The sequence below is a fragment of the Thermobia domestica genome, chromosome 7 (genome assembly GCF_964235325.1).
Source record: "Thermobia domestica chromosome 7, izTheDome1.hap1.1, whole genome shotgun sequence".
Lineage (NCBI taxonomy): Eukaryota > Metazoa > Arthropoda > Insecta > Zygentoma > Lepismatidae > Thermobia > Thermobia domestica.
Genome location: NC_137460.1, coordinates 34,043,375 through 34,069,520, shown reverse-complemented (window position 1 = coordinate 34,069,520; position 26,146 = coordinate 34,043,375). Strand labels below are relative to the sequence as shown.

The following is a 26,146-nucleotide window of genomic DNA, read 5'->3' as shown; positions in this document are numbered from 1 at the left end:
TATAAAAGTTATGATTCTTTAGACACACTGGGGGCGCGGTGGCTCAGTGGTAGAGCGTTCACCTCCGGTGCTTGGGGTCCCTGGTTCGATCCCAGCTCGCGCCGTGTGGACTAATACCGTGCTCGTGGGTTTTCTCGGGGTTCTCCCGTTTCCTCCCACTTTCTTCATTCCACCATTTCACTCATCTCTCATCATCACAGTCTCCTTTAGCCTAACCGGCATAACCGTGGGACGTAAAACTTAAAGATTTCTTTAGACATACTGTACTTCCGCATGCTTGGGTTGATGATGGAAAGAGGAACACCAAACTTCCCGTTTATCATACCATGGGCATGAGTGTAGTGGGAGGAAACTTGTTTTGATCTTCTACCATCATTTTTAAAATGGGACATTGATTCGATTCCCAGTATTGATCAGTTTTCAGTATTGATTCAGATGATTTGAGGAAATTGTAGAACCATTTGAATTAAGAAGTATCGAATTTCGATCTGCAATGCAAGAAACTGACATGGGAATTTACTTACTACTATGTTGAAAGTACGTCATGCAAACAGTTAATTGGGCTGTATCCCTGTTAATATTCTCGAACAGTAAAATTAACTTCTTAAGGATCCTTTGTTCCAAATAATTACCGTACGCCCTGAGTGCACGATTCTAGAATTAATACTGTGATTATTGCACTATTCTTTTTTTAACAGTACATATGTTTTATATTTCAGAAATTGAAGACATTCCTTCACCCTAAATGCACACCTTGTGGAAAAGAGTTCGCAACTCGAGTCGAATGGGATAAGCATAAGTTAACACCCATTCATTTAAGAGTAAGTACTTAATTGACAGATAAACTGTTTAACAGCATTTAAATATTGTTACTTAGTAAAGGAGTCATCAGTTTCAGTACTAAATTTTTTATCAAGAAATCCTAGATTCAATATCCAGATTTTCACTTCAGCTGATACTTAAGAAAATGGAAGCGAAAATACTGTTGAACTATATTTGAGTTGATGGAAGAACGTAAAAAGTTCAGTCTGAACTTCGACCCTGGTCGATTGCTTGAGCAGTATCCACTGCCATACGAAATAATTTAAATATTATAATTATACATATTTAACTTTTTTAATGTTCAAACTTACGAAAGCAAATCTTAACATAGCGGTGCAGTAGTATTTTCTTAATACTATAATTAGCAATTTCTGTATCTGTAAAGATTATCTAATTAACTCAAACTAACTGAAGATGAGATTGTAATCATTGGCTTGTTGTTTTTTCATCATTCATTTTACATTGGAAATGTTATTTCCACCATCTGAGCATGTATAACTAGGATTGTCTTCAGTTCAGAATAGTCCTAAATAGGCACCGGCCTTAGTCTCATCTACCTCCTTATTGAAAGATGTAGCGCTTACATTGTAGATAGACTTAAAATGATGAAATAGCTACGACCAAAATTACACACCAGGAGTACATTACTTTATTTCAAGTTATCCGTGCTTTTGAAATACTTTCACTAAAATTTATCTGCAGTAAATAAGTAGGATATTCCTTGTTTTGTCTGATTGACCCAGTTTAACATAAAGTCTTCACCTATAACTGTGATGCATGGATAGAATAGTATTTTAAGGAAGTATCTGGATCTTAGTACAGTTTATAGTTGAAACTTGATAATTGTGTACCGTTACCATAGTCTCAGTCACAGTGTGTTTAATGTTGCCATCATATCTTTCCAGAAAGCAGCTGAGGCCCGACGAGCTCGTAGGATTGGATTAGATGATGATGATCTGGATCTGGAAGATTTTATTCCTATTGACCATGGTAAGACTACGTATAATGAAACATAGGAAATAACAAGCAATGTGCTATAAACGTTGAGGACTATTTTTGCTTAATACGCTTTTATATATAATAAAAAGATGTAAAGAAAAAAAGCATCTATATGAAATATTCCATAATATTTCCAAGAAAATAATGGAAATGCGCAAAGGGTTTTATTATTATTATATAACATGCTACATTATTCGTTATTTATGCAGGCATCTGTTAAAATATAATAATAACTATTAGGTAAGGCATATTAAAGGAACCACTTAAATATTTTTACTTTCTTAGATATGCATTGTACAGTCAGTGACTAAAGTTCTTTCTGTTTGATGAAATTAGTTTCGTACATAACTTCAGAATGGAAGGACAATTTGAATACAGTTTCCCGTGAATTAAAAAGAGTAATTTTGTGTACGTTCCAGCCATACCACCGTTATTTACAAAATAAATTTTCAAACGGATAGAACTTTTGCCGCTGACTGTACAAATTGGGACTGTCCCGATTGTTTACAATTTAACTTCCAAAATATAAATAAATTATTTCAAACAATCTAAAAGTTTAAAGTTCTTAAACGAAAATTCTAGTTCACAGTTCTTTCAATCAAAAGATCAATAAATGTTGATTTGTGTGGTATTCTTTGTGATGAATATAGCGGAAAACTAAAACGAAACAAAATAAATTTTAATTCGCTGTATATTATAACTTGACCCATCAGATCACAATTATTCTTCGCTTCTTATTGAACGACTGTAATGCATTGAGACAAAACTTACCACTTCATACATCTCGCTATGAACTTTCGTAATTGTTTTCAAGACACGACTGTCTCCCTCGGCTGGGTAGAGTACATTACTGGAAAATCTCACATCACAAAAATTTACAAGTATGGCTTTTTACCAAGTTCAAAACTGTTCAGAGGTGACAACAAATTTTAATAAACTATAAATTATTCTTCATAACTTTTGACGTGAAATAAGCTTTCTGCAATAACCTTAAAAGCAAGAATTGCTTTTCTTAAGCCATGATGTAGAACATGCTTTTCTAGGACACACACACTGGTTGCAGTAGTTTTCAAATTGGGAGACTTGTTAATGTATTAATGATCGTCTGTCGAGAAGTAAATATTTACAGCTGTTAAGAGAACGAAATTATCAGTCACTGTAATTGATTGATTAGCAATTCTGTGTGTTCTACATCGTAATTTTTTAAAAGGAGCAGTTACTGTTTGTAAGGCTAGTGCAAGAAATCATATCCTACATGAGAAACTTGGAAACGATAGCAAGTATGGTCACTAATACTGTTACGTTAATTTATAAGAAAAAAAACTTTGCACTGACATTTATCCACTTACTTCAGTTGCGATGGGCAACTTTTTTCCTTATAGATTAACACAACGATTTTTACTAGCATTGGTAGTGGCAATACGTTATACTTTTTTAACATTTCATAATCATAAGACAAGCAAATCTGTTGTAGCAAGAGTGTTACGTGGTAAGTTTTGTTTATTTATTGTTCACTTCATTTTGTCGTTCACGCACGGAACATGGTATTATAGAATCTTTTGATGTCTTTGAGCAGATTTCTGAGTTCCGCTGTGATAAATTTTCAAAAATAGCTTTTTTTGATAACGTCGTAGGATACTTACCGCATATAGAGTGGCTTTGCAACTTTTCAATGATGAAAGTGCCCATGATAATGTTCCAGTGAGTTAAATTTCCGTCAAATGTCATATTTTGTTTATATGAACGATTATTTGCAACAAAAAGTATCGTTCAGTATTATCGACATATTTTGGCTCTCAAGTAATCTCTGAAACCGGGTGAACATCACTTATGTCTTTGGTCTAGTAAGTCAAAAGTAACAGCAGGATTAATGCCATAACTTTAGGGAGCAAAGTTTATTAAAATTGAACAATAAGTTTAGACTCCTAAATTCGAACCGATCGAGAATTAGACGCATGCTGTACTTCTTGGAATTACGTTAATTTGATTAATAGATAGTTCTGATGTCAAGAAGCATGATTTAAACACAGACCATGCTTCGTATTTTATTAATATCTTCATGTGTGTATTTGTTTTGTGATAGATTCCGATTTTGATGAGCGTGACATCCAAGTGAGGACCCGTGAAGATGAAGAGGAGGAGGTTGTCGAAGATAAGAATAAATCAAAGGACGAAGGGGATGAAGAAAAGGAAGAGAAAGAAGAAAACAAGGAGGAAGGAGCTCAGAATGAAGAGCAAAAGGAACCTGAGGCAGCCGCAGATGGAACATTCAAGATTCCCAAATACAATCCTGATACCCCTGTTGGTAAGCATGAGATTAATTACCTTGGTTTGTTCACAGGTTTTCTCTTTGTCCCTGAGATCCTCCTCATAATTCTTGATTCAAGCAGCCTGCATGGTATGGATGTGTATAAGGCCTCTGTCACAATTTTGTAATTTCCCTGTTCTTCATCCGTAACTTTTTATTTTAGTTTGTAAATCTTTTCCCCATTCTTTGCATATCCTGCTATTTATTCCTTCATTTTCCGTGTAGCCTTTTCTTTCTGTTTCTATACCATCGTAGCTTAGATTTTTCTGCACGTGACGTTCTTTTGGTTGACTTTATTCCTGATTGTTTTATTATTTTATCTTGCCTTTTCTAGAATGCATCGTACTAATCTAATTTCCATGGCTTGATTACAACCCGTAATGTAAATATTTCGCTCTGAAAGTGAGCGTAGGTTCTCCGAAATGCTTTGTTTTTGCGTCGAGGTAGAAGTACGGATAACACAAACTGTATCGAACAGTTTTCACAGCCTCCACATCAACATGGGTTTCACGAGCTGCTATTCTGTAACGTACGAAACAGGTGAATGTGTAGGGGATAAGTCAGAAGAATAGGACGGATAGGATAAAACCTTCCAACTAAAGCCCAGTACTTTTTTACGTGTGATGATGGCAGCATGTAGCTACTGGCTTCGTCGTAGTGGGTGACTTTAGAATAAATGTTAGAGTATTCTAGATAAGTGACCTCGTATGTGTACAGAAGTATACCGGTTCTGTTTGCGTACATCAATATCTTGGAGTATCGCGCGCGTATCTTTTGCGTGAATAAATATCAAACACGACCAACCGGGCTCTTCTTTGGTTGAAAAAGGCCTTGCGCATTATTATTGCATAGTTTTATTATTTATTTATTTATTTAGTTTTACGTCTCACGAATGTACATTTTAGGCTATTCATTATCATTACCAGGTATTCTGCCATTATGGCCAGGTCATTTGCTGCAACTGAGAAGCTTCCATGCTCCACGATTTTCAGCTTTTTATCTTTACGTACAGCGATTTTTCTGTTTAAATACCGTCCATCAACTGTAGCCTCCTTTGTCCCATCCCTCTCTTTCCCGCCACCATACCCTCTAGCACATCACTCTTGATACGAAGTCTGATAATGAAGTTCGCGAACTCGTTCCATAAAATGTGTTGCATACTAATGTGATCACCTTCAAAGTACTCCCGTTGGGAAGCTATACGCTGATGCCAGCTCTTACTCCACCCACCGAAGCATTTTTTGGAACTTTATTTCTAGAACGGTCTTCAGAACTACCGTCGTATTAGTCTTAATGACATCCAAATACCTTCCTTTCAACAGTGTTTTGATCCTTGGATAAAGAAAAAATCATCGGGGCAAGATTAGATTAGTACGGCGGGTGATCTGCTACAGTTATTTGTTTACTGGTCAAACTCTCGTGTGGGCAGATGCATTATCATGATGGAGAAGTCATGAGTTTCTCGAGAAAAGTTCTGATTGTTTTCGTCTGACCTTCTCACCCAATCTTTGCACCACTCCCAAATAATACACTTGTTTGACCTCATGGTACAAACTCATGGTGTGTTATCCGACCAATTTCGAAAAATGTTGCCAACATAATTTTATTTCTGATTTTTAATTGCTGATTTTTTTTTCAGTCGTGGGGAGTCAGCTGTCTTCCATTAGACAATTTGTCTCTTTGTTTCAGGGTCATACGCGAAGACCCAGGTTTTATCATCATCTGTGATTATTCCGCTTAAAACTTCGTCCTGCCTCTCCAACATTTCCATCCTCCTCCGCTTTTGTACATCGGTGAGATCGTTTGGGACCAAACACTTTGCACATGCCAAGGTCTTCAGTTAAAATTTTCCGCACGGACCTGTCAATTAACGTGTCTGTCAGTGTTCACTTCTGCTATGAATGGCGCAGACAGTCGCTGATTTGTACGTACACTTTGACGAATATTGCCAATGTTTGCGTCTGTTTGACTCGTTATAGGTCGCCCCACCGTCTCGTCATCAGTTACTTGTTCCCTCCTCTCCGTTTAATTTGTACACTTCCGTTTTGTTCATGGCATTCATGCCGTACACGTGCTCTAACATTCACTGCCCTTTCTTTCTTTCTTTCTCAGCTCCACCAAAAATTTCACGTTTATTTGTTGCTCCAATCTCGGCTCAGACATTTTTACTACAGAACACGCGCGCAAGCACAAACAACAATGCACACCATTCAGCATGAAACTGTCACGCGTCATCGCAAATAGTACTGTGAGACACTGAAATAATAGACTTCTGGAAAAATACAAAATTACATATGTAGTACACACGGTGGCGAGTTCACGAACTTAATTGTCAGACCTCGTACAGTCCTCAGCCAATGTCACAACCACGTTTTTCCTCTTTTCAGTAGCTGCCAAAATTGTTCTTTTTCTCCCAGCTATTTCTGACACGTCATTCATTTTTCGTTCGACCCAGCTGATTCCTGCCATTCTTCTTCACACCCTCAATTGAAAAGCTTCCAGTCTTTTTTTTTTTTTTCATCGCTTTTGCGTAATGTCCATGCTTCTGCCCCACATAGTACATACGAAACATTGTGTTTGTTTTCTAAGCATCCACAAAATAGAATTTTCTTCCTCCTAAGTGCTTCTTTTGCCATTTCTATTTTGCTTTTGTTTCACGTTCTTACTTCAATATTGTCACTAATAATACTGCCCGGATATCAAAATCTATTCACCTGTTCTATTTTCTCTCCTCCTGTTTCTATATTGGATCTACCGCTCCGTTCCATTAACCACGGTTTTTGTCTTCCTAATTTATTGGTTTTCTTTCCAGGTTCCGCAACTAGCTCCGTATCATTTTAGAACCTTATACACCTAATCATTCTACCGAAATACCATCTTCATTATATACTCTTTCTCATTATCTTTCCTAGATTTGTCTATATAGTAATAAAAATGGGTGATAGTTTGTCTGCTCGCATCACACAATAACTACTAAACCAATTAAAATGAAACTTTGCCCTCCTAAGGATCATATATTAAATTTATGAGAAAAGTTCGTATCATTCCGGTCTTATTGTAGTGCATATCCTGAGAGAAGAAGGGGTTCAAATATTTTTCATAAATATTTTCTTCCCCTGCAAATAACGACCATTTCAGCTAAATATGAAATAACGTCGGCGAGAGACATCCATGTCGATCTTTCCTTCCAGTTACAATCGCCTCTGTTATTTTTTTTCCCCTATTCTAACAGTTACTTGTAAGTTTATGTATCGGTTCTTTATAATTCTTCAATATGTCCATCCATTAGGCTAAAAGAGGCAATAAATGATAATATAGTAAGTGGCGAAAGGACAATACATGACATCCATGCCCTGAGCTATATTCAGACTGATCCTGTAATCACCAGTCGACTGCATTAGACTGCTGGACCATATCAGTTTGCAATAATATTCCTCAAAGAAATATCACATTATGTTAGAATAACATAGAGAAATCTGATTGTTGGATTAACTTAAACATCAATCTACCGCCTGCTGGATGACTGCTTTGTCATTTATCGGTGTTAACGACACGTTTATATATATATATATATAGGGCGTTCCAAAAATGGCGCCCACGGACTACAGAGCACTAGTGAACAGGTCAAAATAAAGCGAAAATGTTATATGATGATGTGCCCTCCGGGGTCTCCTTCAGCCGGTGTAGGGAATCAAAATTTCACTATGTGGCAACGTCGCAGATTAACTTCCCACCATTCGCATTACTCTTTAGGTGTCCATCAAGCAGTTACATCGTCTACTGGACTAATAAGTAATGCTAGTGTCAATCTATATCAACTTTACCTGCCGTCTGGAAAGAATTGATGTAACTGTTTGATAGGTTTGTAAATCTACTCCGTGGTTCCTTATCTGCGACATGAAATTCGCGTCTCCAGACGAGAACCTGGAAGCTATAGAATTAAATTTACTATATTTTGGCTTGTAGAATAGTGCTCCGTGGGCGCCATTTTCAGAACACCCGATATTGTTTTTTAAACTAATCAACTACCTCTTCCTCAAAGTCTCCACCTAATGAAGTACCTCTTAATGAATAGCAGATTGTTTGTTAGCCAAAATTTGAGAAATAAAACTAAAACGTGAAAGAGATAATAACAATAATTAGGCAGTTCATATGACCTGATGTTCTACATGTGTAACAATTGTTCAGCTATCAAAGCTCTGTAAAGTTCAGTGTAACAAATTCCTAGTTTCTGTGCAAGTGTGTAGGATATAAACATATATGCTCCCTAGTGGAGCATTTACTCCTGGTATGATAGATTGTAATGTTCATCCATAATCATCTTTCATTTACATTTAACATGTATATATTTTAGCCTTACAGGTTATGTTGTATCAGTGAATAAGTGTGTAGAGTTACCGATAGTTTCGGTGAACTTTGTGTACTAACTATGCGAGGTGCACGGTGGCTTAGTGGTAAAGTACTTGCTTCTGGTTCGTGGGGTCCCTAGTTCGATACCCAACCAAGTAAGTTTGTGGTAGAGAATATCGTGTCCGTGAGTTTTCTCGGAGTACTCCTGTTTCTTCCAGCATTCTCATTCCACTAATTCTTCTATCATTCACTTGCCTTAATCATCCGTCTCCCTTAGCCTAAAAGGGATAATCGTGGAATATTAAACTGAAAAGAGAGATGTACTAACTATGCTTTTTTTTTCTTTGTAGGTCAAAACCTCCTGAAGAAGGTGAATGGTCTCTTCTGTCGTATTTGTCGTAGATTCTTCTTGCGTGAAGACGATGCAATGAAAGTGCATTGTCGTACATTGTTCCATTACAACAACTACGTGGCATTGATGAAAGCAAAGGTAAGATATCCAAAATTTATTAGTTTGAAAATAATATATGCTATGAGATTGAAACTAATAGCAGTCTTGTTTTCTTAAGAGACACTGATTAGACTGAACTGAGAAAAAGGAAACTTTTGAAAAGGACACAATGGTCACCTAATTTAAACTCGTGCACTTAGCCATGTGAAAAATTTGGTATATCTTCCTAGTATATTGTTGTGAAAACCAATAGGAGACAGTACAGCTGTTATAGATTCCAAAGTGTGTAATGTTGAAATGTTTGAGAAAGTAATGAATGCTGGTAGTCGTGTTGTCATTACATATTGTATTATCACCGTCAGTTCTCCCATTGGTTCCAGATTTTCTATCATCTACCGTTATTTTCTTTGTTCAAGTTTAACGTCCCCTTTCAACACCGAGGCTATACAAGGCGTGGACGTATGATTTAAGGTAGAAGAGGCGCACACACTGACCACTGGACCAAAAGGGAGGAGTTATCGTATATTATTATTATTATTATTATTATTAAAGGAGAGAAGAAAAACATCCGCTTGAGAAAACATCAAGAGCACTCTTTCTAGTCTTTTGACTGCAATTCTCGTTTTCAGTGCTTATGTTGACGGGACAACGCCTCGAACACAGTCTCGAGTAGTGTTTCTTAACCGTTTGTAACAGTAGTACCTGTAGGTGGTGCATAACTGTTCCAGGAACGTTAAGCATTCATGTTCCGACACGTTTTTACGTGATGTAGTTCAGACGTACTATAATCTTGGTACAAGGAGATTGAAAAATAGAGCGAAATGCGTTATACCGTGAAATTAAGATTCTAGTTTTCATTGTTGTTTTCTGATGCCAGAGATTGCGATATTGTTGATTTTTTCACTGCCTTGAAGGCTAGGTTCGGTGCTGTAAGGTAACATAGAGTACGTGTAATATCCAGTGCTACAAAAATAATCCTACAAGAAGATAGTGACATACTAACTGACACCAGCTTGTATTGTTACTAAAATTGGAAAGTAAATCCATGAGGAAAAAAAAATGGTATCAAGGACGTGGAGAAGGTACTTTTGAAATCTTGACAGAATCAAATCTTGGTGTTAAGACAATATTACAGATTCTACTATATAACCATCTGCGCTTCCCTGCATGAGACCATAAAATACTTTATTCATTAGTTTTCTTCTTCTGGAGGCGAAAAAGACGTTATGTGGCGCGCGTAAAGCTACTACAATGCTCCAAGAGTATTGAGCTAAGTTCGAAACTTGTGATATTGAAATGTATTAGATTGGCATTGATGGAAACGTAGCGAGGCTCGAGGGTGGAAATTCTGAAATTACAGATTCTGAATGTGCTACTTCTTTGATTTCACTCTCTTGATTGCGATCATGAATATCAGGCCAACCATTAATTCTGGTAATGGAATAGTTATGGAAAATATCGTAACTATTCATCAATTTGTTGCAATTAGTGTTAAGAAATGAACTATGGCATCCCTACGATTTCGAGTTTAAACCATCTGCATCTCATGTTTAACAGTTTGATTACAATCTGGACCGTAGCACCAAATGTAGTTATCACCTAATTTCTAGGAAGCCTCCAATACTAAGTGAACTTTTCGTTATCTTTAAAATGTAGAGTTTAATGCAAGCTTATGTTAAGTGCAGGGTATCCCACAAAGGGGCTTGCCCTGTTTGAACTTGAATAACGTGAACCAAAATAAATAAAATACGATTTTTTGTTAATTCACAAAGATGTCAAACATTACTGGTGAATATCTAGTGTGAAATATATTCAAAATGTCCTCCATTGGCAACAGTACATCGTCAGCAACGCTGTGGAACAAACAAACAAACAAACATGTGATATGGTTTCCAGTGGAATGGATTCACAGGCAGTCTCAGTTACCTTTCTTACGGCATCCAGCGTACGTGGTTTTGTGGTGTAGAGAGTATTCTCCAGGAATTGCCGCACTTTTCGATTATAATGCTGCGGCGTGACGTCTCGTTAAAGAAAGAAAGAAAAAGGAAAAACACATCTTCATTTGAGAACAGCTGGCACAATTTTTTTCCTTCCTTTCCTTCGACACTCTACACCTGTTACTGTTCTTTCAAAAAATAATGGCCCGACAAGTCCTAACAGACATACCACACCATACTGATAACCCAGGAAGATTAACAGCTCGTTCTTCCACAAAAGATTTTCTTGCTCAGTACATATAGTTGTGGTGATCGATGGTTTCATTCAGTTTAAAAGACGCCTCTTCAGACCAAATAATGAAATCAGTCAACTGTTCATTATCGTAAATCCATTCATAAAATTGGAGGCACCTATCCGAATCGTCTTCAATGATTGCGTGAAGCAATCTGGAATATAGGGTCTGCACTTAGCTTACATTAAAATGCAGTGAACACTTGATTTGCTTACACATGATTCACGCGAAGCTTCCCGTATGGACTTCTCAGGGAATCTTGTGAAAGTTCTTAACATTGGTTCTACCCTTCAGATCACACACAGTTCCTTCCTTCTCAAACTTGTCGCTTAACATCGTAATTGTTACCATGACGGTGGCACAATCAAATTCTACCCGCCATTATTTCTGCACTTCTTTCACCTTCTCACATTTCCAGAAACATTTTAAAATCCGCTTTCCTTGCTCCAAGGAAAGGTTCACAACCATCTTGTCAGTTACTTGTTACTACTGGCAACTGAACTGAAAAGAATTAAAAAGAGAACAAATGAATTGGAAAGAAAACTAAAACAAACGGCTACACACACACTAGTCGTGAGAGCGCCAAATAATAACTATTTGATCAGGTTTCCTTCAATAATTTCTCTGTTAATGGTATAAATCCCTTTATGAGGCACTCTATATATTTAAAAATATCCTATCTAGATTTTTTTACAGACTGTTTCAAGGCTTTTCTCGTCTTTTTTAATGTGAATTTCAGTGTAAGTGTATTTCATATTACCAAGTTACGAAGATGAGAGTTTGTTGTATTGAAGATATTTTCACAATGTGTAAATTACGTATATACAGCGTGGACCATTTATCTTGACACATACTTGTAACTTTTAAACTAATAGACTAAAACACTGATTTTGTACCATTCTAATATCGGCAGGTCATTGTTTGCCACACTTTGTGATACCACAGGTTAAGTGTTGCCAACCCAATAGTTATTTTTTTTTCAAATGACACTACGTCAATTTATTACACATTTCAAATCTAGATATCAAGCTAAAGCTTACAATAGCGCATTTGTTATTCAGTGTTGCAAACTAATGATACTTGTAAACTGTTCATTGTAGCTTTAGAAAATTCAAGATTACTGATAAAACTCCAACTGTCGAAAGCAGTGATATATATATACAGTAGAGCGTCGATTATCCGAACGTCGGTCAACCGAACTGTGTACTTGCTCGCACCTGTTACTCTCCCCCCTACCGTTCATCATCCCCCTCACTCCCAAACCAAGTTTCCCACAGTAGTCGCCGCACTGAGCCACCGCTGGCGGAACATTGCTTCTAATGGGGCCTTCATAAAATGCGTATGTAATATGTACATATTTTTGTTTAATAAACTGTACCACATACTATATATTCCTACTAAAGTTGCCTTTGTATGTTACTTTGTAATACTTAAAGAGATGCCTGTTTTTATGAATAAATTTATTGTACAGTACTTCTTTTTGGCAAATAAACATGTACAGTTCGATTATCCGAACAAACCAGTTTTCCAAACACCCATGTCCCCCAATTACTTCGGATAATCGACGCTCTACTGTATATATAAAGGTAAGCAAGAAAGTTCTGTCGCTTTTTGTAGAGGTTTGTGTTCAATTCTCCTTCACACCGTGAGTTGAATGCGAATAGAGATAAGGCGAAGGTCAGTTGTTGGTGTGGGTATATCCAACATACTACCTGGTTGTGGCGTAAGGACAGAGTGAACATGGAACCTCCACAGAGCGTCATAAGGGCGTGTATACTGTACGAGTTCAAACTGGGGTCAAACGCCGCTGCAGCGGGACGGAAGGTATGCAACTTGGGAAACACTACAAGTTGGGTCAATTGGTCCCACATGATTTGACTCCGGGCCAGAAGGCAACGCGAACAGACACTTTGCTCGTCTGAGGAAGGAGCCATTTCTGAACAGGATGTTGACACGTGATGAGAAGTGGGTCCTTCACGAAGCGCCACGGTGCCGTCATCATTGGTTAGCATCCCATGAACCAGTTCCAAAACAACCGAAACCAGCACTGTACCAGAAGGTCCTCTTGTGTGTCCGGTGGACTACTCTCGGCATCGTGCATCGGGAACTGCTACCAGCTGGCCAGAGCATCAGTTCAACTGTGCACTGTCAGCAGTTGAGTTATGTTCAAGAAAAACTAAAAACTCTGGAGCCAGTATTTCTGAATCGTAAAGGGTTCCTCCTGTTACAAGACAACGCTAAGCCCCACGTGGATAGGATGACCCGGGAAACCAACGCCTTGGTTTGAAAACACTGCATCCGCCATACTCCCCAGATATTGCACTCTCCGATTATCATCTGTTCCATTCCTTGGACAGTTACCTTAGAGGACGCCAGTTCAAATCCCTAGTAGAGATGCAAAATGCACTTGATACCTTCTTCGCTTCATGGCCCACCAAGTTCTACCGCGATGGAATCCATGGCCTTCGAGAACGTTGGTAGAAGGTCGTCGATGCTGATAAGAGAGAATTTTTGATCTTCCTGGTACTTCTTACGCGACATATCGTTGTTCGAAATTGGTTGGTGGAAAAGCGACAGAAGTTTCTTGGTTACCATTATATATACAACTTTGGTCAGTTGGAGTTTTATTAGCAAACTAACGATGCTTCAGTATCACAAACATCCCAATATAGACGATTGGAGCAATAATGCACTTCCAAAGTACTTTGGTATCTATTATTATTATTATTATGTTCTGACGGATTTCGAGGAAATAAGAACAACGTTACAAAGGATTGAAACTTAGACTTTTTTCAAAAGCCTTTATTACGAATATAAAAATGCCTAGATGAGTACCTCATCCAATAACAGACAGTTTTTAATAAATGGGAGTACTGCAATGACGTTTACAGCACTTGATATCTCAAGCCGTTCTGGAAATACGATAAACAGTGCAAAAGTTCGCAACACTGCTTGAAATTATGTAATTCCGAGAAGTTGTAATTACACCTAGTAAAAAGTATTGTTAGGGGCAAACAAAATCAAAATTGGTTTCAAAAAGTTATCACAAATACGCCATCTTAAGAAATCAAATTTTACTTTTTTCTTTCTTTCTTGATATCTCTGGAGTGGTTTGAGAAACAAGGTTTAATATCCTGTACCTGAAAAATTGAGCACTTGTCATGACTTTTTAAAGTCAGTGTTCTCAGTGCAAAAATTTTAACAATCAAGTATTTTTAAAAATCGCAGTGATAATATCTAAGGTTGAAGCTGGCAGCATTGATTCAAAAATAAAAATCTATCATGGCCGTCTGGTTGTAGATTCGGTAGTACTTAGTTTTCAAGTACTTCTCTAACAAATATTTTCTTGCTAAATAAATGAATATTTCTAAATGTTTAATAACGCCAAAATTTTCAGTGGGAACCCCATCTTGTTCTGCGGCGTATTCATCATATTTATAAACATATAATGCTATTTCAATCGCATCTCACGATTTTCATTATATAACCAAAAATCTCAATCGAGGCCTATTTGTAGCTATTGTATTTGCTACAAACTGTCCGTCATTATACGCTTTGTGTCTTTCGTCTGGCGAATGTTGGAAGTTGGCCTAACCGTACTTGAAATTGGATCTTTTCATTATAGCTATAATGGAAACCATGAGACGTGTTAGAAACTTCGAGGTGGGAGGGGATATGTGAATAAATAAGCCGATGACGAAATTAAGATTTCTATTAAAAACTACGGCATTATTACATATTTAAATGGCATTCCTGAGTTAACAATTGAAGGGTTTGGTGTAAGAATGAGGCAGCTCCACTTTGTGCCGCTATTGAGATGCACACCCTATCACATACAAAAGAAAAAGGCGCTTCGTTTGGTACAAGAATGAGGCAGCTGCACCCGCTAGTTCCAAAGAAATGCGGCAGATGGAGCTGAATATTGTTTGGTTTCGGTGAAAACTGAATTTTTAAAACGTTTTGTTTTTAATTTGCTACATACTGGAAAAAGTGGAGCTGCCTCCTTTTTGCACCAAATCCTTCAATTGTGATCATGAGCAAGTTTAGTTTCCTCACTAAACATTTAATTAGTTTAACGCGTAATTAATTTTAAAATGTGCGCCTTGGTTATTTTTTTTTTAAATTCTGATTAGGTTATACATTCTCCTTTTTAGTAAGCTACTGCGTCTACGGCACTGAAGAATCAAATATTTCAAAATCTTATAGTTTAAATATTTGTCGTTAAGGAATTCTACATGAAGATCAATGAAGGAAAATAATGTGACATTGTTCCAGCGATGACGGATATCCGGGTCTGTGTTCGAAATATTTAGCCATTATATTGTCGCTGGAAGCTTCAGAACATTTGAAACCAATTTAACTAAATGTATAATGTGTTAAATATTTTAAGACTTTAATGATAAAATCGTTGCACTAACACAGTACTTCCCGGTCTTTTCTGGAACATAGGGGGCACGGTGGCTCAGTGGTACAGCACTTATGGGGCGTTTACACTTAGTCGATTAGCGTTCGATTCAGTTGAATTGACGTCACTTTCAACTTAATCGACCGTGTAAACGGGACTTCAACTTAATCGCTTGTTGATCGAAGGCGACTAATCGACTGGCAACTGAATTAAAAGACGTTCTATTTTCTGTGGTTGAAATAATTGAACACATCCATCGATCTGATTCGGCCTAGTTGCTTCGATTTAGTGGCAAATGCAGCGAGTCGATTCAGTCGTCCGACTAAATCGATTTAGTCGTGCGACTAAATCGACCAAGTGTAAACGCCCCATTACCTCTGGTGCGTGTTCGATCCCCGGGCAAGTAAGTTTGTGGTGGACAACATCGGAGTGCTCCCGTGTTCTCCCACTTTATCATTCCACCAGCTCTTCCATAATCCTTCACTTGCGTTAATCACGTCTCGCTTAGAATAAAAGACATAACCCTGGGACGTTAAACTGAAAGTCCATGATATCGCCACATACTAGATTGATTTGTTATTAGTAATAATGTAAAATATAATAGTGTCAGTCTGTAAGTTCTTTTCTATAAAGTAGGGAGTCTTATATGGTGCTGAGTATTGTTGCTACCGCTGGAAGCGTTGACCAGTACTCACTCACTCCCTCTCTCTCTCTCTCTCTCTCTCAAACATTTTTAATCAATTATTAAATGTTTCATGGTTTTTAATTCTAAAGTTTCGTGGGGGAAGGGGGCGGTGACTCAGTGGTAGAGCATTCACCTCCGGTGCTAGGGGTCCCTGGTTCGATCCCAGCTTGCGCCATGTGGACTTTGAGGTGGACAAACACCGTGCTTGTGGTTTTTCTCGGGGTTTTCCCGTTTCCTCCCACTTTCTTCATTCCACCATTTCATTCGTTTCTCATCATCGCAGTCTCCTTTAGCCTAACCGGCATAAACGTGGGACGTAAAACAAAGATTTCATTTTTTCTAAAGTTCCGTACCTCCTTCCCCCCCAATCGAACCGTGCGACACATCGGTTGGGAACTACTGCACTAACACCATTTTCATAAAAATAAATAAATAAATAAACTTCAGAAATATTTTTCTTTAAATACCGAATGAATGTTAGTGTTACGATTGTACAAGGTTGTAATGTAAGATGTTTTTTGTCTTTTAAATATTAAATATGTATCCTACAGCAGCTTTCAGTAAATAGTATGTAGACTTTTTTTTTTTTTTTTTTTATATTAATGTTGAAAACTACCGGAGAGGAAGTGTTAATTGTTCTGTTTGTGTGTTTTCCCAGGCAAGAGCTGTTGAAGCCCGTGAGAGGAAGGCTAAAGAGGCAGAGGAAGAGGAGAAGAAGAAGGTAAGAGTAAGTAACTTTCTGTTTTGTTTGGGAAGGTGGCGGCAACCATCTCCAAACACTAACAGTCTGTTCACACTAACCAACAAAAAAAAAAATTTACACGCACTGAATTGTTTCTGAATGCAAGTGTTTCTTTCAAAATGGTAACTTTGTTGGAACTGTCATTGCACTGTCGTAAGCACCATCTCTTTTTATATATATATATCTGTCTGATTACATGACTTCAACTCTGTGATACTTTTCTACAAAGTTGCTTTTGGTAGTAAAGTTTTTCATAGTGGTGTATCTTGCGTGTGATCTTGAGAACACATGCAAAAATTTCCAGGAAATGTGATATCTTGTCACCGTTTCAACAATGGAATAGAGAATGAATATCCAATTTTGTGTCCGCTGAGGAAAAACTCAAACGGTATCATTTGAGATGTTGAAAACAATGTTTATGAAGACAATTGCCTTTCTCGCTCCCGTGCTTTAGAACAATATAAGAGGTCCTGTACTGGCAAGAGTTTCAATGCTCTGAAAAATGATGAGCGCCCAGGTCCAAGTATGTCCATCAGAACAACTGGAATAGTTAATAAAATTCGGGATATCATTTTGAATGTCTGAAAATAGCTACACATATTTTCACGTCACACGCAAGATTTACCACTATAAAAAGTTTCCTAATTGCCACACTGTAGATTTCAATGAAAATAGTGGTTAAGAACCGTGGTCGTTACTGCCCATGTTACGAAACATATTAAGTTCAGAGTATTGTTGCACGTAGATTAATTTTGAGATCGAGAAAGAACAGAGTAGGAGTTTCAAAACACCCTTGAAGCTTTTATAACAAATTGTGTTCAGGAACTAAATACATTGGACAGCTGTTATTAATATCAGATACACTTGTATCTCTATGTGGTAATTGAAATTCAGTTTCTGTTATCTATGGCTGTAATCTTTGAAGCGAAAAGAAAAAAAAAAGCAAGATCGTCTGAGGGTAGAGGCTGAAAGTCTCCAAAAGAAAGAAAGATAAGAAGACAAGTCTTTAACTGATCGTTAAGAAAAGTAACCTCTTAATAGAGAGTTGACTTTTTCTCAATACAATATCTTTGCTTTGAGTTAATGCGAAACACGCACGGTACAGTAATGTTTCACTGTAAGTGTATGAATTACGAACCGCTACTTTTTCCTTTGTGGAATCACTCGTTAATCAATTGTAAGGTAATTGATTTTTTAATTACATGAGTCTGTGAGCGTGTAATACATCAGCAATACGCACCTTTTCATGATAGTCCATTCTTATGCACTTGCTTGCATCCTACAGTGAGCTATTCCTAGTGGTCTTGTGGCTAGCTCACATGTTTAGTGATTTCAGTGGGAGAACGTTGAACGCATTACGGTGGTTCGAATTCCATCTAAAACTGTAAATCCACCTCTCAGCTGCAGAAGAGAGACACTAAGCTTTAACAAAACATACAAGCAAGCATTCTGTAATGACACTGAGAATTCTGACTCCCTATTTTCAAGAGCATTATTAAAAAGCAAAATAACTTTTGATCCATTACACGGTAATTTGCAGGAATATGAAGTGTTTGATCTGTGTAGAACAGTACGCTGTTATTAAAGTGTTGTTTCATTCGTGCAAGCAAGCAGTTAAACACTTGTGAAGACGCATGTTCCTTTCCCAACTGCCCGGTAGTGAAATAAATGGTCGTTTCATAGACGTTCAAGGAACATTAACCTCACGAAACACATCAGTTCCGGGGTGGGTGGGGGGTGATCGTTGAGAGAAGTTTCTGTTATTTTTGGAACAAATTCCTAGCTTGTGTGAATTTTCCTACCTTCATAAAACCTTATGTTTACCGATTCCTTTTACACCAAAGGATTCAGCTGTGGTATCCGAAATATGAGCAATTTCAGTCACATCAGGATAGAAACAGCAGATATATATCTGATATTATCAGTTAAAATAATTTATTTGGCAGCTTCTTGCATCACTTAAATTTTTGCGATGGTCTCAGGTATGTTTCAGTATAATCGGTGCTGAATATTGTATTAGAGTAAGATCCACTCTTAATTTCAATCGGTGTAATCAGAAACACACATACAAACGCTCATAATGTAGTAAAAAGTAACTTACATTATCCTGACTTCTTTAAAAAAAAAAAAAAATCTCACTACGGCAAGACTTAAAAATACATTCTGTTGTATTGAAATTGTTTAAAAAAAAAAAAAAACTAGCATTTCGGCTCCGTAACAGTCTTACTCAAACTCTTGACTGCTTGTGAATGCTTACAACTTTCATGGCATATTTATATTTGAAACCTTGCAAGGAGTGCATAAGTTTCTGAGATGTTCTTAAAAAGCCTTGAGTAATTTTCCTTATTATTCATTCTAAACTTTTTATAGTACTTAAAATAATTTAATAATAATACACTTCCTGAAAATATACTCGCCGAAACTTCTTTTTTGTTCTTTTTCATAATTTCTTGATATGTAGCATAACTTATTACTTATTGTCTAAAAATTTATAAAAAGGTACCAATTTTTTGTATAATATACACTTAACGTAAACTAAAAGAGAATGAAGTCAGCGTACCTTGGGTATTCTTGGTACGTTTATTACGCTTATTATTTTAACACCTTAAAATCCCATCAAGAATAAACAAAGTACGGTGACTTCAATCTCTTGTATAAAATTTTATAGTGTGATTGATAAGTATGGTCGACCTATGCACAATACCAAAAGAGAAAACTCGAAAGATATCCACCATAATGTTTTCATACTCTTTTGGTATCCTGCAGTTGTGAATACCGCAGCCAATTCCATCTGTGATCGAAGGGGGCTGGTGGTGGGGCGAAGGTGGCATAGTGATAGAGCGCTTACCTCAGGTGCGTTGAATGGGGGCCGCGGTGGCTCAGTTGTAGAGCGTTCACCTCTGGTGCTTGGGGTCCCGGGTTCGTTCCCAGCCCCCGCCAAGTGAACTTTGTGGTGGACAAACACCGTGTGCGTGGGTTTTCTCGGGGTTCTCCCGTTTCCTCACACTTTCTTCATTCCACAATTTCATTCATTACTCATCATCACCGTCTCCTTTAGTCTAACCGGCATAACCGTTGGACGTAAAACTCAGATTTCATTTCATTTTCTGGTGCGTTGAATCCCTAGTTTGATCCCTGGTCAAGTAAATATGTGGTGTACGACCGCGTGCCCGTGGGTTTTTTTGTGGGGTATTCCCGTTTCCTCTCCCTTTCTCATTCCACCAATTCTCACATAATCATTCACTATCTTTAATCACCACCTCCCTTAGTCTAAAGGGCATAATCGTTGGTCATTCAACTGGAAGATTTCATTTCATTTTTTCCGCCGGTGATTGAATTAGCGTTGGTAGAAAGCAGTAGTATAACGTTATGAGTGAAGTCACGAAGCCGTTGCTCAGCTTGTACCCACTTTGTAGAAGGTTCTTGCATCGATCCCAAGCCAAGTTAGTGTTGAACGTCATTTCCGTGGGTTTGCTCGAAGTTCGTCCGTTTCCTCCCACGTTCTGTTTCTACCAACTCGTCTGGAATTTATTCACTTTCATTAATTATCCGTCTCCTTTAGCCTAAAGAGTATACAACCTTGAAACGGTAAAATAGATAATTCATTTCAGTTACCGGTAGTAAAAGTAAAGTACCTTTTAATTGGTGCAGATGAATGAAAACATGTATGCCAAATGCTTAGACCTTATTTTTCAGAATATATTTCTTGGGTGTACTTTTTTTATGTAGACAGCTAGAATCAACATATTATTATTATTATACAAGGGCAGTTCGGAAAATAAATAAATAAAAAACTGATTGTCAATGACATACACTCGCAGGTACAGAATTTCTATGATACACATTAGAAAAGTATAACTTTACATTACTTTTGAGCATATTCACCATTCAAATTAAGTCGCTCGTCAGAACGTTCTACAAGGTTTGAAATTTCTTCTGTAAAAAAAAATTCCCGCTTGGAAATGAAGCCATCCGTTAACAACATTGTCGAAGCGGTGCAACATAAGCCACTGTTTCGTGTGCCTAAAGATACATCACAAAGTTCAGATGTCGTGAGCTGACGGACTTCACGCACAGCCTTCTCAGTTTCCTGCACAAGTGTATTGCTGACTAGATGGGCGCCCACTTCTTGCCGCATCGCACACAGTTCGTCCATCTTGAAACATATGCGGTACCATTCACGTACATCTTCGCTCATCATCTTTGGTCCGTAAACACCACACAGTTCGCGATGAATTGCAGCTGGCGAAAGTTCTTTCACACTCAGAAATTATATTACCACACACACTTCACATTCGGCGCGTTTTCTATTGGAGCGTTCATTTCCAGTTGTTCTAGCGAACAAGTGAACTGCAACACAACCTTCTCCTTTCACTGGTCACTGGTCTTCTGCACACAGTGCCATAGGACTGACGTCGCTCTTCCCGGCCATTTCTCGCACATGCGTAAACAGGTTTTTTTTCCTTGAATTGCCCTCGTAACATGCACCCGCTATTGCCGGATCTTAATTCAAAACCTAGGTTAAAAAAAAAAAAAAAAAAGTGTCATTGCATTGTCTTGGTATTTATCCTCTGCTGTTAAGTAAGTTCTCAGAATCAATATTGAATGTTGGTTGCTTATTGCAAAGCATTCTTAGAAACTGCTGCTAACGTGCATACATTTAGACACCCCCCCGATAATCTCTCCCAAGTCGGAGATTGAAAAGGAAACTGCTTCGTATGTGATGAGACCTGTGTATGCATAAAATTTAGTGGCTGTAGGTGACTGACAGACACACACATTACTTTATTATCCTTAAGATAAAAACTTTTCTGTTTTGCTGCTCGTCATTCGTCAGTTGAACACGAAGGTTCTTCATGAATTTAACTACTAGATTTCTAGTTAGTATTGTTACGTGGATGTTCTGTTTCCTGTTCATAATTACCTAACTCATTTAATTGTCCGATGTGAGCATGATTCCAGCGAACAATAAAAAATATAAAGCTACAAAAGGCTCATGGGAACCCCTACATAATGACTTCGTTTCTAAAACTCGTTTCTGCACTTTTATTATTTTTAAAGTGTTGTATTTTGTGTGTTTGAGTAAAGGCAACTAACACAATTAAGGAATGTGTAAAGAGAAAAACGTACCTTGTGAGTATTTTCTTTATTTTGTTGGATGATTTTTGGGCACCTTGTTTATTGCTAAAACCTTCGCAAGATCCTCTTCATATATCGAAATTTCCAGTATTTAGATTCGCGCGTGGAATGTTTGACTTGATTAACATATACATGCACTAAAATTAATTAAAATCGCAAAATGGATTGAAGTGGACTTGTTAAAATCAAGTCGATGAATAAATATTCTAGGAGCGAAAGTTAATATGTAGGTAAAAGCCACTTTTTCAACTACAAGGGAAGAGAATCTGACGAGGGTTCCAGCAGTAAACAAGGAGCCGAAATAATCATCCAACAAAATAAAGAAACGAAGCGAAGATATGTTTCTTATGTTCTTTTATTAATATAAAAGCTTATCAAGCAAAAATTTCAAATCAACAATTTTTCTTCTTCAGAAACGTACTTCCGATGAAGAGGACGGAGAGGACGATGGAGGCAACTGGAAGCGACGCAAACTGTCTTCCAAGGATGAGGACGGAGAGAATGAGGAAACGGCCGAAAATGAAGAAAATGCTGACGAGTCTCAGGCACAGAATGAAGCTAAGAAATCGAGCGGCAGTGACAAATACGATCCTCTGGAGGCCGATGCAGAGGAAGAGGATGAAGAGGAGGAAGGTCGTGAGGGTGAGGACGGCGAGAAGCAGAAGGATAATGAGGAAGGCATGTGGGAAGAGGTGGACCGTGACATCAACAATCTGATGGAGACGGTTGACGGTGAGGCTGATCACGATGACCAGGAATCCTCTCAAGAGGCACAAGAGTCTCCCAAACGATCTTCAAGAACAGCTGCTAAGAAACCACAGGCTGCTTCTACCCCAGCGCCGGCAACGCCCACAGCCGCTGGGAGAGGTCGGGGAAGAAGGAAGAAATAAAAAATATCAGCATAATATATATATAAATACATGTTCTCTTTTTATTCTGAACCAATACCATTAATGAGAATCATTTCACTTAATGGTCTCATAAAGTCTGAGTTTTTTGTATAATTAAAGAAAAGAAAAAAGCTTCTTTTTATGTTCGTGGAGTTTTTGTATGAAGTAGCCCTAAGCTATATTCCGTAAATAGGTGAGCTACAAAATAAGTCCTAATGTCACGCATATTTTTGTGGAAATATATGTTAATATTTCCCTCCAGTTATTATTTTATATATTACGATAGATTATTTTTCTTTTTTATGTTAACGGATAAATGAAGCGAGATATGAAGGCTAATTTAGAAAAGTAGAAAAAAAAATACTTTTTAATTGAGAGAGTACTATTTAAAAATGAGGAAGTTAACTTCTAAGAAGTTGACAAGATTGTCTTTAACAGTTAGGCATAATAATAGTAATAATTGTAGTCGTCTTCATTTATAGCTCACTTTCGATTTTTACAACAAACGGTGTTGTAGGCAGGCTTCTTCTGACCTTTAGGATGTGAATGTGCATAATAGAGCGGTGTCAGATACTTAATCAATGTGATGGTAGAGCAGTATCGGCTGCTAGTTTCGTTATATGTACTACTATTTGGAAGTTGTAAACGAATCTATGTTCGTATAAAAATAAGTGTTGTTGAAGTACTGTAAGGATTACCGTATTTGGAAATGAAAAAAAAAATGCTCATTCGTCTTCTTGTCGTTAATATTTTCAACACTTTGGCATAAATATAGCTAATAATAAAATACAAATAGGCGTTGTGGTAACAAGGCAATGTTTCAGTAAAACTTGTAGGATGTGTGGGTGTGTGTGTGTGTGTGTGTATGTGTATAACATAATTGGCATAAGTTTTGTGCACGAACGTTGTATGCTATACTAACAGAAAAAAAGAAATCATTCACGTTTTTAGGTACTGTAAAAGCGCATAATACTAATATCCCGAATATTTCATTGCATTTCAAGCGTCTCTCTTTAAACCAAGTTGTAGTTCGGGAATCTTTTTTTGGAGATGATATACCAAAACTGGAAGTAATGGTAAACCTTAAATATTATGAAAAATATAAAAGCATAATAATAATGTAACTTGTTTTTTTAATTTTAAACTAGGATTATCATCACAATCCTGTAATTCTCTCTCTTGTCTAAAGCGTTCCATGTTCCTTTGTGTGTGTTTCCATTCTTTACAATGCTTTTTAATGTGGAAATAAATATTAAATCAGATTTTTTTGTGTTTTTATCATCATTGTGCTCATTAACATGAAACTTAGGCTGTATCATTATCTATCGTACAAAAGTACAGCTCCTACACCTGTACAGTTACTGAAGGTATTCAAAATAGCTGCAATACATTTCTAAAACCGTAACCGGAGAAGCAAAATTTGTAGCTGTACAAGGCTCTTCAGGGACCTAGTTCTCAAAACTACTAGTCTTGTAATACGGTACTAGTTAAACTTTTCAAAATGAAACATTTTACAATTGCATATACCATAAAATCATGACAAATTAGAGGTATCAAAATTAGTGTTTGGAAACATTTTACAGGACAAGTAGCTTTGAGAAAAGAGGCCCCAGAACTTTTCCTTCACATCACAAGTGGTACTATGCGTCTCAGATGAGTCACATCGTCGCGTAATTGTCAAGATTGTAAGACGTCTGTTTCAAACTAATATTCCACTAACTGTGAACTACAGTGACGTGTTCAAACTTGAAATTCCACTTTGAAATGGACTTGCATTCCTCAAATGTCAGGCGTTCACCCGCCATTTTGTTTCATTATACGTCACTTGCTAGCCATGAGAGTACCAACATTGTTGAGGAAGCACCATACTACATATTGTAATAATAATTAAAACTTCAAATATAGTAAATTGGTTATACTTCATTTATTTTAGTGGACTGTGCGCTCGAAGAATGGTTTCAGAAGTTGTCAGCTTTTGCGAATGTACAATATTGTTATATTCCAAGGGTACCTTTCAAAGAAAATTGGCGTGCCTTCTTGAAGTTATTTATTTTTTCAAAATAATTTCCATTACATACAATTCACCTCTCAATTCTCTGAAATCAACCATTAAACCAGATCCGCCAAGTTTGACTAGGGAGTAATACACACTCCTTGTCCCAAGCCCTCAGAAGATCATCATCATTGGAAAACCTCACCCCTCTCAGCTTCATTTTCAAATACGGAAAGTGCAAAGTTGCAGGGAGTAAGGTCTGGACTAAAAGGAGGGCGCTTAAGAAGTTTGTCCTGTAGTGATTAAATATTCGGTACAGTGAGCTGGATCATTGTCATGATGGAGGAACCAGCTGCCCATTCTTGAATTTGGTCGTAGGTTCTTCATAGATTCGATGACTTTTAGACAAGCACTATTCAGTGTACCGCTTAGCTGTGACACTCTTTTGTATGTCCAAAACGACAAGCTCCACAATTCTACTCGATTTAAAAAATCCAGTTATCAATTCTTCTTTACTGATGGTGATTTTCTGAGTCTTGGTCGGTACATCATCATAATACAGCTAAGTTTGGTCATCTGTCAGAATGTTGTTCGCATATCGAGATTGTCCCTTATAAAACATTTACAGCATCTCCCGGCACCACATCGTGAACGAAGTTTCTTTATGTGCAAATGATCATGCAGAATCGAACGAATTGCTGATGTATTTAGGCCTAAGGTATCTTCTATCTGCTAGTAAGTCACTCGCCTGTCTTCGTCAAGCATTTTCCTTCGTAACTGTCGTCCGCAGTCCTCCAGAGTGAAATTTCCTCTTTGGAATTCTCTGTACCACCTAAATATAGCCGTATGATGTGGACAGACATCACCCAGTGCAAGAGTCATTTCTTCTAAGCACTGGTCTACATTTAAACCACACTCGGAAGTTCTACCACAGAACTGCTTTTATCTCATATCATGACCAAGATTCCATAGCAAGCACCAGGCCCGCAACCAACCACAGAGGTTTGGGGGTGCCAAGTCATTAAACATTCTCTTACCAATAGCTACATTTTTTTTATTTTATTTATTTATTTATTTGTTTATTTTTTTCTTTTTTTGTATTAATAATAGCATTTTGTGTTAAGGTTTGGAG

At 37.4% G+C, this 26,146-nt stretch overlaps 1 protein-coding gene across 2 annotated transcripts in view; it reads left to right on the top strand.

Moving 5' to 3' along the window:
• The window catches only part of Pep (Protein on ecdysone puffs), a 70,690-nt gene extending 46,407 nt beyond the window's left edge, over positions 1-24,283 (top strand). Inside the window, exons 9-14 of one of the 2 annotated variants that reach the window (XM_081764476.1) lie at positions 720-821; positions 1,728-1,812; positions 3,905-4,126; positions 8,830-8,969; positions 16,909-16,971; positions 22,545-24,283. In XM_081764476.1, coding sequence (XP_081620602.1) covers positions 720-821; positions 1,728-1,812; positions 3,905-4,126; positions 8,830-8,969; positions 16,909-16,971; positions 22,545-23,021 — 1,089 coding nt within the window. In that variant the 3' untranslated portion in view covers positions 23,022-24,283. Of the gene's footprint in view, positions 1-719; positions 822-1,727; positions 1,813-3,904; positions 4,127-8,829; positions 8,970-16,908; positions 16,978-22,544 lie in introns of both variants that reach the window. The other variant, XM_081764475.1, reaches the window with a different exon arrangement.
• The last annotated feature ends 1,863 nt before the right edge of the window (positions 24,284-26,146 follow it).